This window comes from Rhinoraja longicauda, chromosome 2, assembly GCF_053455715.1.
Source record: "Rhinoraja longicauda isolate Sanriku21f chromosome 2, sRhiLon1.1, whole genome shotgun sequence".
NCBI lineage: Eukaryota > Metazoa > Chordata > Chondrichthyes > Rajiformes > Arhynchobatidae > Rhinoraja > Rhinoraja longicauda.
Genome location: NC_135954.1, coordinates 34,999,361 through 35,012,074, shown reverse-complemented (window position 1 = coordinate 35,012,074; position 12,714 = coordinate 34,999,361). Strand labels below are relative to the sequence as shown.

The 12,714-nt window shown below is 42.9% G+C and overlaps 1 protein-coding gene across 1 annotated transcript in view; it reads left to right on the top strand.

Moving 5' to 3' along the window:
- Positions 1-5,319, top strand: part of itga8 (integrin, alpha 8) — a 222,036-nt gene extending 216,717 nt beyond the window's left edge. The window contains exon 30 of the mRNA XM_078417154.1: positions 2,816-5,319. Within this exon, the coding sequence (XP_078273280.1) occupies positions 2,816-2,902 (87 nt within the window). The 3' untranslated portion in view covers positions 2,903-5,319. The remainder of the gene's footprint in view (positions 1-2,815) is intronic.
- Positions 5,320-12,714: the final 7,395 nt, after the last annotated feature.

Below are 12,714 nucleotides of genomic sequence, written 5' to 3'. Positions count from 1 at the left end.
GAAAATAGGTGCAGGAGTATGCCATTCGGCCCTTCGAGCCTGCACCGCCATTCAATATGATCATGGCTGATCATCCAGCTCAGTAACCTGTACCTGCCTTCTCTCCACACCCCTTGATCCCTTTAGCCACAAGGGCCACATCTAACTCCCTCTTAAATATAGCCAATGAACTGGCCTCAACTACCTTCTGTGGCAGAGAATTCCACAGACTCACCACTCTCTGTGTGAAGAAATGTTTTATCATCTCGGTCCTGAAAGACTTCCCCCTTATCCTTAAGCTGTGTCCCCTGGTTCTGGACTTCCCCAACATCGGGAACAATCTTCCCGCATCTAGCCTCTCCAACCCCTTAAAATTTTTATATGTTTCTATAAGATCCCCCCTCAGTCTTCTAAATTCCAGCGAGTCTATCCAGTCTTTCTTCATATGAAAGTCCTGCCATCCCAGGGATCAATCTGGTGAACCTTCTCTGTACTCCCTCTAAGGCTAGAATGTCTTTCCTCAGATTAGGAGACCAAAACTGTACACAATACTCCAGGTGCGGTCTCACGCTTGCTTTCAATGACTGGTGCACCATGACACCCAGGGATCTTTAGTTTCCTCCCACACTCCAAAGACGTACAGGTTTGTAGGTTAATTGGCTTGGTAAATGTAAAAATTGTCCCTCGTGGGTGTAGGATAGTGTTAATGCGTGGGGATCGCTGGTCGGCGTGGACCTGGTGGGCCGAAGGGCCTGTTTCCACGCTGTATCTCTAAACTAAACTAAACTAAACGAAACCTTTCTTATCCGTGTACCAGTCCAAATATCTTCCAAATGCTGTTATAGTACCTGCCCCAACCATTGTTGGAACAGCCTGGTTTGGGAACAGCTCCGTCCAAGATCACAAGAAATTGCAAAGATTGGTGGATGTAGCCCAGACCATCAGGCAAACCAATCACCCTTCCATTGACTCCATCTACACTTCGCACTGCCTCGGCAAGGCCGCCAGCATAATCAAGGACCAGTCTCACTGTGGTCACTTCCTCTTTTCTCCTGTCCCATCGGGCAAGAGGTACAGAAGTTTGAAAACACACACACCTCCAGATTCAGGAACAGTTTCTTCCCAACTGTTATCAGGCAATTAAACAGTCCTCTCATCAGCTAGAGGGTTGGCCTGACCTCCCATCTACCTCATTGGAGACCTTTAAACTATCTTTAATCGGACTTTATTGTACTTTAATGTTATATCTAGCACTAAATGTTGTATCCATTATCCTTTATGTGTGCACTGTGGACAGCTTGATTGTGTTCATGTATAGTCTTGTATAGTACATGTATAGTACATGTATAGTCATGTATAGTCTTGTATAGTACATGTATAGTACATGTATAGTCATGTATAGTCTTTTCTTTGGCTGGATAACAAGCAAACAAAAGCTTTTTACTGTACCTTGGTACATGCTACAACAATAATAAACTAAATTAAACTGTTAAGGATCATTTCTGAAAACCTGTCAGCTCCCTCCCTCCAATCATTGTGTTTCTTAAAGAACCAGTGCCTCACTTAATCACAGCAGCGGCACTAGTGTTATGACTAATCCTTTGTGAGGAAAACACCTGATATAGCAGCTGCCTTTTTAAGTGCTGGTAGCTGCAAGATGTTAAAATGTCTCAATTGGTTAGCATACACTAATGCTGCAACCATGCATCCAGACGACAGGGGAATGTAACTACACCATTTGCCTATCAGTTACAATGGAAGTTCACAATCCCCTTTTTAGACCGAGACATTAAGAAAGATGCCTATTTAACTCCTAACTGATTGACATTTGCCAAAAATTGACCAAGATTCTACCCACCCTTGCTCTGAGAAAACCACAGGACGTTTTTAAAGCTATTGTCAGAAGAAGCCAGGCAGCAAGTTGAAAGAGTTGCAAGAAATGTTGTTCTCGTTCACAAACAAGATGATTCACAAGGATCTGAAGAAGGGTCACGACCCGAAACGTCACCTATCATGCTCTCCAAACCTGCTTGCCCGATCCTGCTGAGTTACTCCAGCACTTTGTGTCCTTTTGTGATTCACAAGGGCACGGTTTTCAATGAACTAATTGGATTAAGATGTGTGGAAGTGGAAGGAATGAAGTGTCATGGAGTTTACAACCACAATGGAAGGGGTTTACACCAATTAATTTTCAAAGACAGGATTCTTTTGTGTTATAAAAGAGAAGTTTGGGAACAAACTGGGGCAACTTGAAAAGAAGAGTACAGAGGTCCATCCATGCAGATGATGGTCGACTACATTGTTTGTGATATTCAGTTTTATTTTTACCCAATCACAGACACCACTGTTCTCCCTTCTCTACAACTTAATATATATTTGATTCCAAGTTCTGATGAAAGACTAACAACCTGAAACTTTAATATAATTAAAAGGAACTGCAAATGCTGGATTAACTCAGCAGGACAGGCAGCATCTCTGGAAAATATGGATAGGTGACGTGTCAAGTCAGGTCAGTAGAATGGTCCTGACCCGAAACGTCACCTATCCATTTTCTCCAGAGATGCTGCCTGACTCGCTGAGGTATCCCAGCATTTTGTGTCTAACCTGAAACTTAATCCCCATTCTCCATCCACAGATGCTGCCTGACTTGCTGAATATTTCCATCATTTTTGCTATCTCTATGAGCAATATTTAATTTGTTTTGATGCTAAGAAAAAGTATTTTGCTGCATCGAGGCATTTGATTAGAAACTAGAGCTTAGTGTTTGTATACTTTCAGTATAATCACTCTGTCGTGGTGCAATTAAAAAAAAATTAATCTGGCTCTGTTTCCATAGTTTGGCTTCTTTGATCGTGCTCGCCCACCACAAGATGATGTAACAGATCAAGAACAGCTTCACCCAGTAAAGGCTACAAATGCCTGAGGACTGATTACAGCTGCCTTAACCACCCCGCAGCGGATACTTAAAAATGTCTCTACACCATGTAAAAGACACTTCCATGTATTTGTTTTTGTTTGGCGTGTACAAGAAAACATCAGGAGGAAAGCAAATTTGAACAAAGGAAGTTAACTGAGAAAATCCTTTGTTCCCCAAGTAATTAAGCATATCAAATTGTTTTGCAGCCATCATTTTGCCTGGATAAAAGTAAATGGCCCTTGTTTCTGCAAAGGGGCTGTTGTGATTTTTCGGTTACATTAATTACTTTGAGGGTTTTTCAAGTGCAGGTGCTATGCACTTTGTAAATCAAATAAAATTGTGTCTTAGTCTGAACAAACAGTAGAGATCTACATAAAGTCAGAAATTTTCCATGTGTCATTTGTCTCATGAGTGCAGATTTTTCAATGTTCTACCACATTTCATGAACTCTGCATTGCTGCCCTAGTTGGGCAGCTCACCATCAATGTACTGGATGTAAGCAGCATAACATTTTGCAAAGCAATTGTGCGGTTTGCTTTGGAGAGTCAAGGAACTGCAGATGTGGAATCTTGAGCAAAACATGAAGTGCTGGAGGAACTCGGCGGGTCAGGCAGTGTCTGTGGAAAGAATGGATAGGTGACTTTTCGGGTTGGGACCCTTCTTCAGATTGATCCCGCCTTCTCCAGTGTGAGGAAGGGTCCTGACTTGAAAGATCGCCTGCCCCATCCCTCCACTGATGCTGCCTGACCTGCTGAATTCCTCCAGCACTTTGTGTTGTGCAGTTTACTTTACTTGTTTGTCTTGAATTATTGGTTAACAAAGAACACGGAACAGTACAGGACAGGAACAGGGCCTTCAGCCCACAATATCTCTGCTGAACATGATGCCAAATTGAACTAATCCCTTCTGCCTGCACGTGATTCATATCCGTCCATTTCCTGTATATCCGTGTACCCATCTAAAAGCCTCTTGGATGACACCTTTGATCTGCTTCCTCGACCACAACTGACAATGTGTTCCAGGCTCTTGCCACTCTTTGTGAAAAACACACCTCCTTTAAACTTTCCACCACTCACCTGGGTGCTATGCCCTCTAGTTGGCGATTTTTCCAAAAGATTTTGATTGTCTACCCTGTCTATGCCTTTCATAATTTTATATTCTTCCATCAGATCCCCCCTCAGCCTCTGATCGTCTAGACAATCCATGCTTGTCCAACCTCTCCTTTTGTGAAAACCCTCTAATCCATACCTCACAGCACCAGAGACCCAGGTACGATCCTGATCTCGGGTGCTGTCTATGTGCAGTTTGCACATTCCCCCAATTGATCACATGGATTTCCTCTAGGTGCTCCAGTTTCCTCCCACATCCCAAAGATGTGCGGGTTTGTTGGTTAATTTATTGGTAAATTGACCCGATGTGTAAAGAGTGGATGAGAAAGTGGGATAACATAGAGCTAGTGTGAATTGAATGCTCACTGGATTCAGTGGGCTGTGGGACCTATTTCCATGCGGTATCTGAAAACATCCCGTTAAATCTCCTCTGCACCCTTTCCAAAGCCTCCACTAGCTTCCTGTGATGGAGGTATTAAAGATAAGAAATTCTCACCATCTATGATTAAGGCTACATCTATGAACAGATTATTTTGTCTTTAGTAAATAGGAAGTAAAGGCAAATTAATTGGACTAGGAAGAAAGGAAGCAATTGCAACATAAATCATGAAACATGGTACTTCATTCTGTGGTTTTGTAAGAAATCTGCACTCATGATGTCTGGATATTTTCATGTGAAATAATTTGAAGTATGGTGTCATCCTACACTGGTAATGGGAATAACAGATTTTTGAACGTGCAATATTGTCTATATGTATTTATAAATTTCTGAAGCATGTTTACACTGGGATTTAGCCATATGTGAGCTTTACATTTAAGGTTTTCTAATAGTTTTACATATGTTTTATGGCAATAAAATTTTTTCATCTGAATTAAATATTGATGAACTCCATAACATCTATACAATCATAAGCAATTTTCAGATGTTTTTTTTCTAATTTACACGTGCTAAGTTACTGATATTTACAAAATTACACAGCTTCTGTGGAAAGTTATATTTATGGGTTCTGTATCATTTTGGAATATTTCTGATTTAAGTGCAAATTATCTACTCCAGCGTTGGATGCTGTTGTACTATAAATATAAATATAAATTGCAAATGCATTATCATACCTTTGTATGGCCAACAGTAAGGTGATTTCATTGGATTTAACAATGCAGGATCACTTGTAATTGAGAAGGTTGTAAATATTTTGACATTTGGAGCAAAGAATCCAATTCTCCTGATGTGACATTTTTTAAATTTACTGTATGTATATCTGATAAACCTATGTCATATACTTTGTAATTCATATCCAATAAAATGGAGCATTCAGACTGCTTTGTGCTTTTCATCTGCATTGCTAAACAAGCAGGTAACAGGAGAGTAGAGCGCTCTGCTCTATGAACTGTGGTCTGCCAGTGAACACTCTGGATCTTTCTTCTTTTTGTGGTATTCCCAAGAAATGTTATTGAATATTGGGTCTGTTTGCTATTGGGTCTTCTGGTTTCTAAGGATCTTTCAAATTGGGGAATCACTCCCAACCTTTCATTGCTGCTGTTATCCTTCTGCCTGTGCATGTTTTACTCCAGACCGTCATCTTATTAGTCAGAGGGTGGTGAATCTGCGGAATTCTTTGCCATAGAAGGCTGTGGAGGCCAAGTCAATGGATATTTTTAAGCGAGAGATAGATAAATTCTTGATTAGTACGGGTGTCAGCGGTTATGGGGAGAAGGTAGGAGAATGGGGTTAGGAGGGAGAGATAGATCAGCCATGATTGAATGGCGGAGTAGACTTGATGGGCCGAATTACCTAATTCTGCTCCTATCACTAATGATCGTATGACCTTATGAGTAGAGGTTGGCAGTTTGCATCAATGAATCTGAATGAGGGAAAGTGCAGGAATGGCCTCACCAGTTAAAAACCAGGGCACTGGGAGACTGCTGCCACTTCACATTGGCAACAGTCGCCTGGAAATCATGAGAAAAGTTTAGGATCAGTCAAGGGATGTTTTGATCCAAATGGCTTCGCCAGTTAAAAACTACAGCAATGGAAAAGTGCTGCCACTTCACATTGGCAACAGTGGCCTGGAAACGATACCATCACGAGAAAATTGCAGGATTGGTCAAGGAATGCTTTAATATGGAGATCTTTTGTGCTTGTCAAACCTGGCCTAATCGGAGTTGACCTAATGAATGTGAAAAATGCACAAGATCCAGTTGCATTTAAGACAGGTACACAAAACTCTGAGGGGCTTCAGGCATTGTAGATGATGTTTTAGTTTATAAGGTAAAGCTGATCTTGAGAATGCTGTAAGGAAAGATTAACAGTATGAAAGACTGAGATTAAATAAGAAATGTTGGGAGCTTACACAAACAAACCAAGGAGTTGAACCTTATTCACCAACATTCCCAACATTGAATTCACCCCCTGCCCAGGTATTTTCCCCTGCAAACACAGGAAATCTGTTGTTATACCTATTCCCTTACATCCATCTAGGGACCCTAGAAATCCTTCCAGGTGAGTTAGAGGTTCATGTGCACCTCCTCTCGCCTCATCTACTGCTTCCAGTGTTCCCGATGTGGCCTCCTTTTCATCGGTGAGACAAGCATAGACTCGGCGACTGTTTCACCGAACACGCTCAATCTCCCAAACCCACTGGATCTCCCCGTTGCCAACCATTTTATCTCCTCTTCCTCTTCCCATACTGACCTTTCTGTCCTGAGCCTCCTCAATTGCAGAGAGCGGCCGCGCAAGAAATCCTCATATTCACTTGGGTAGCTTACATCCTAATGGTATAACTTATAATAATAATAATACATTTTATTTATATAGCGCTTTTCATATACTCAAAAACGCTTTACAGAGATTTTGAGAACATAGGGAAATTAATAAATAGATAAATAAGTAAATAAATAAATGAACAGAGAAAGGAGACAGGCTTTGTCCTGCCGCTCCACTCATCTAGCTTTCTTCCTCAACCCCCCCACCCCGATCATAATCAGCCTGAAGAATGGTCCAGATCTGAAACATCACCTATCCATGTTCTCCAGAGATGATGCCTGATCTGCTGAGTTACTCCAGCGCTTTGTGTCATTTTTGTAAAACAGGATCTGCAATCCCTTGTTTCCCCACAAATTGAGCCTGAATTTGCTCACACCTTTGAAGTATATTAGACTGCAGATACTTTTGTCTTTCATTGTCAATGGAACCAAAATGTCCACTGTTAGCAGCAGATAGAAAAAACAATATTCTGTATTCTGATATTTTTCACTTCGCTCTACCTGTTGTACTTATGTTTGGGTTGATTGTACTCATGCATGGAATAATCTGATTTAATGGGATAGCACGCAAACAGATCTTCACTGTATCACAAGGTCACAAGTAAGAGGAGTAGAATTAGGCCATTCGTCCCATCAAGTCTACTCCACCATTCTATCATGGCTGGTCTATCTCTCCCTCCTAACCCCATTCTCCCACCTTCTCCCCATAACCCCTGACACCCATACTAATCTTAGTGCACGTGACAATCATAAACCCATACCAATTCTGATGCGGAAATCATGTAAATGAGTAGACAGCATAAAGACGCCATGAATCAAATAAGGGAGATTTATTCCATCTGCCGTTTTCAGTTAGCCTTAAATAAGGCTTCAATTTATTATTAATTAAGGTTTATTTTAATTCTATTCATGTAAACTGGACAGGCAGCAGCTAGAGGATTGTATTGTATATGTTAACAGTGAACATATACATCTGTATATGTTAACAGTTAAGTAGTTAGAAAATAAGGACAGCTAGATACTTTATTCGTTGGAAAACTGTAACAAATAGAGGAATGGAATTCTCTGGATTTAGTAAATGTTACAAACAATTATTCTTAAAATTTATATTTTTATTATAGTTGGTCAATATTTTCAAATCACATAAATATCCCTTTTCCACATAACGTTAACATAGCACGTATTTATATATTTTTCTTTGAACTAAAATAACCCTTCTTACTAAATCAAGAGAATTGACCGGGTTTCTTTCCTACCACATGCTGCCATTATAACTGAGCACTGTTTACTTAACTTCTTTTGTTTTTAAATAAACTAATTTTGAGAAAAATTGTTGGTTGTAAGCCAGTTGGATTTTAATCTTCATCAAAATATTTATCTGTGCCATATTGACATTTTTTTCTGATGTTTGTTAATATTCATACAAAATATTTTTTGTTGATTGATGCAGGAATAGAGGTCATCAGTAATGGAAAATAACCCTAACGTAATAAGATAGACAGTCAGAATCTTTTTCCCAGAGGGAAATATCAAAGACTAGTGTGCATAGCTTTCAGGGGTGAGAGGCAAAGTTTAAAGGAGATGTGTGGGGTAATTTGTTTTTACATGGAGCGTGGTGGATGCCTGGTACATGCTGCCAGCAGGGGCGTAGTGGAGACAGATACGATAGTGTAATTTAAGAGGCTTTTCGATAGGCACATGAATCTGTAGGGAATGCATGGATGTGGATCATGTGTGGGCAGAGGAGATTAATTTAACTTGACAGCACGGACATTGTGGGTTGAAAGGCCTGCTCCGATGCTATACTGTCAAGGGCGGCACGGTGGCACAGCGGTAGAGTTGCTGCATAACAGCACTAACAGCTCTGGAGACCCGGGTTCGATCCTGCCTCTGTATGGAATTTGTATGTTCTCCCCGTGACCGCGTAGATTTTCTCCGAAATCTTCGGTTTCCTCCCACGCGCCAAAGATGTACAGGTTCGTAGGTTAATTCGCTTGGTATAAATGTAAATTGTTCCTAGTGTGTGTAGGATAGTGTTAATATGCGGGGATCGCTGGTCGGTGTGGACTCAGTGGGCCGAAGGGCCTGTTTCCACACTATATCTCTAAACTAAATTAAGCTGCTCTGTTTAATGAACTTAAATGTTGGTAAAATGCCTTGGTATTTGGTGAGGTCATGAAAGATGCTATATCTGCACGGTGGCGCAGCGGTAGAGTTGCTGCCTTACAGCGAATGCAGCGCCGGAGACTCAGGTTCGATCCTGACTACGGGCGCCGTCTGTACGGAGTTTGTACGTTCTCCCCGTGACCTGCGTGCGTTTTCTCCAAGATCTTCGGTTTCCTCCAACACTCCAAAGACGTACAGGTATGTAGGTTAATTGACTGGGTAAATGTAAAAATTGTCCCTAGTGTGTGTAGGATAGTGTAATTGTGCGGGGATCGCTGGGCGGCGCGGACCCGGTGGGCCGAAGGGCCTGTTTCCGCGCTGTATCTCGAAAAAATTAATTAATTAATAAATACAAATATTTTACTTTAATAGCTGTGGCAGTTCTCCTCCTGGATCCATGAAACAGGTAGCTCAGGTGTGCAGCAGTGAGCACATGGCGAGTTGCAGGGACCAACCAGCCGTTGCCGTGGGTACAGTCTCAGCAGTAGGTGGGCGTTCTGTGACAATACATGGACAGCAGTTGCTGGAGATGAAGTAAATTATTAATTCATTCTTAAACTCCTAGTCAATAAAGCACAGGCAGTGGACCACATGATGATATGTTTTTGAATGCATGTAAAATCACAAAGTCATTATTGATAAGTAAGATCATTTGGCCATTTAAATTGATCTGTCAAAATCGCTGCACTCCCTCCATTGCAGCCTGTATATGCTCATTGAGAAAGCTAATTGAAATCAATCTCGATGTTCAGTTGCAGTGAAACTCCAATAATCTGCTCACAATTTGTTCCGATAGTTTAACATAGGCCTCACTGGGACCCCTTTACCCAAACTCTCTTTAAACTTACCGGGCCCATGTTTCCTGTTCTCCCTTTGAACTCAGCTGGGTCCCTTTTCCCATGCTCCCTTTAAACTCATCAATGCCCACTTTCCCACATTCCCTTTAAACCTAGCAGGTTTACTCAAAACGTTATGATATTACTTTGGAATACTGAAAATAAAATTGGATTAAAAGTGTGTTAGTATAGTGCTAGGAGTAATATCCAGCCATCTGGAATTCTGACAGTCCGGCACCACAGTCGGTGCAGGATTTCCACTGCATTTACTTGAACTGTAAGTTCTCTGCACCATTTCCACAATGTAAAGTCATTTTCACTAGCAAAATCTTATGTTTTTTGTCAATTCTTTTTTTATGTGGAAAGCAAACTTTACATTTGTAAGCATTCAATTTGATCTCCCACCTGGCTACTTAACTTGTAAAACATATAAAACATGTACTTAACTTGGAAAAATCACTGAAATGTGTTTGAAATCATCTTGAATCCCATTTTCTGTTACTAATTTCCAGAAGGCATTTACTCTTAAAAAGGGAAAATAAGCCAATCCACTGTTAAACTGGCATCACCTGTGCCTGCTCTAATTGCCCAAGAAATAAGGCAGCATTTTGTCATTTGCAATGATTCTTGAAAGAACAGAGGTAAGATTTAGAACAGTAAAAAGAAACAGATACAGGGAATCAGCAATAAAAATGCTGGAAAAGGCAAACATTTCAGGAAGCAGCTAAGCAGAGAGAAATACATTTAATGACCTTTCATCAAAAAGATTAGCTTTAATGGGTTAACTTGAAACAGTAACTCTGTGAACAGAGAATTAGTCACTGCTGACTAATTCTTAAATGGTTATTACAATGCAAATAATCCTTGAATCTTCTTATTGCTTAACAAGGGATGCAGCAGATAATCCAATTTAGCTGTTTGTTTATTTTATATTAACAACAGCTTTAATTTATATAGGGCCTTCAGCATCGCAAGCCAGTTCACATGGGCATTTGTGTGGCAGAAATTGGCATTGTGCCAACTGTAGATATATTACTGGTCACAGATGGAGGTCTGACGGAGCATCTTAAAGGAGGGAAGACAGTGAAGAGGAAAGTATAGCACTGAGCTGATGTGAATGCAGCTGCTGAAAACTTGAGGTATGAACTCAACGCTCTTCGTTGTGCTCAGGCCTGACCGACGTACACCTTGCGTACTGGGACTTCGAGTCCCACCTGACACCAGGCTGAAGTCCTCGAGTGCCACACAGTGCCCAACCCAGAACCACTCAATGGAGCATAGTGAACCAGGGACTGATGGGGGTTAGCTCTTGTTGTCAGAAACTGCACTTCCAAAAAAATATTTTCAGCAGGCCAGGCAGCATCTGTGGAGGGAAATAGATAGACAATGTTTCAGGTCGGGATTCTTCTCCAGTCTGGTATCAGGTGGATCCTAAAGACTCAGTGCACAGATGTACATTGGTTAGGCCCAAGGACAATGGAGAGAGGTTACATCTCACGTTTCCACACTACCTATGGTTGCTGAGTAACTGTGAAGAGGCATTGCAGGAAAATAGTTCAGGCAGCCATATCAAACTGTGCATATGGTTGGAAATTGAGGAGAAAAAGATTACGTTTATCATAATTAAATAATAACTTGTTAGATAAGAGCCCTTTCAGTTCTGTGCATGGATGAAAACTTGCCTGAAGGTATCAAACAAGGATCTCTGGATATGAAGGATGTGAACTTGGAAGCTCCAAATATTCAGGGATTTTGGGGGAGAGGGTGTTTGTGGATGACTGAGTGGTCCATCAGAATGAAGGAGTCAAAGCTCTGTCAAAGGGTTCAGGACCTGAAACAGTGGCTTTTTCTCTTTCCACAGAAGAGTTTAGTTTCGGTTATTATAACATAACATAACATAACAACACTTTATTGTCACTCGGCACAACACCGAGCAAAATTTCAGCAGTCACACAAAACACAGCAAAAAAGAAAAGAACACAGGACATCCGACCCCAACACAAACATCCATCACAGTGACTCCAAACACCCCCTCACTGTGATGGAGGCAACAAAACTTCCCCTCTCTTCCCCCCGCACCCACGGACAGGCAGCTCGACCCCTACCGAGGCAAACGACATGCACAGCCCCCGCAAGGGGATGGAAGGCCCCCCGGCCGAGACGCCCCGGGCACCGAAACGTCCCGCGGCCACACCGGGCAATGTTAAGTCCAGCGGCCGAGCCGCACCGGGCACTGAAACGTCCCGCGGCCGAGCCGCGCTGGCGATGTTAAGTCCAGCGGCCAAGCCGCACCGGGCACTGAAACGTCCCGCGGCCACACCGGGCGATGTTAAGTCCAGCGGCCGAGCCGCACCGGGCACTGAAACGTCCCGCGGCCGAGCCGCACTGGCGATGTTAAGTCCAGCGGCCAAGCCGCACTGGGCACTGAAACGTCCCGCGGCCGAGCCGCACCGGGCACTGAAACGTCCCGCGGCCACACCGGGCGATGTTAAATCCAGCGGCCGAGCCGCACCGGCCACTGAAACGTCCCGCGGCCGAGCCGCACCGGGCACTGAATGTCCCGCGGCCGAGCCGCGCTGGCGATGTTAAGTCCAGCGGCCAAGCCGCGCCGGGCACTGAAACGTCCCGCGGCCGCACCGGGCGATGTTAAGTCCAGAGGCCGAGCCGCACCGGGCACTGAAACGTCCTGCGGCCGAGCCGCGCCGGCGATGTTAAGGCCCGCAGCCGAGCCGCGCCGGGCGATGGTAGGCCCCGCGTGCGAGCTGCGCCCCGGGGAAGAGACCTAATAAAAGAAAGGTTTCCCCCCGCCCCCCCCCACCCCACACCCCCACCACACATACACAGCCAAAAACAGAAACAAAAACCATCCCAACACCGACACAAACAAAAAAAAAGAAAAAAAGGCAACAGACTGCCAGAGTGCCGCAGCCGTTAGGCGCAGCCA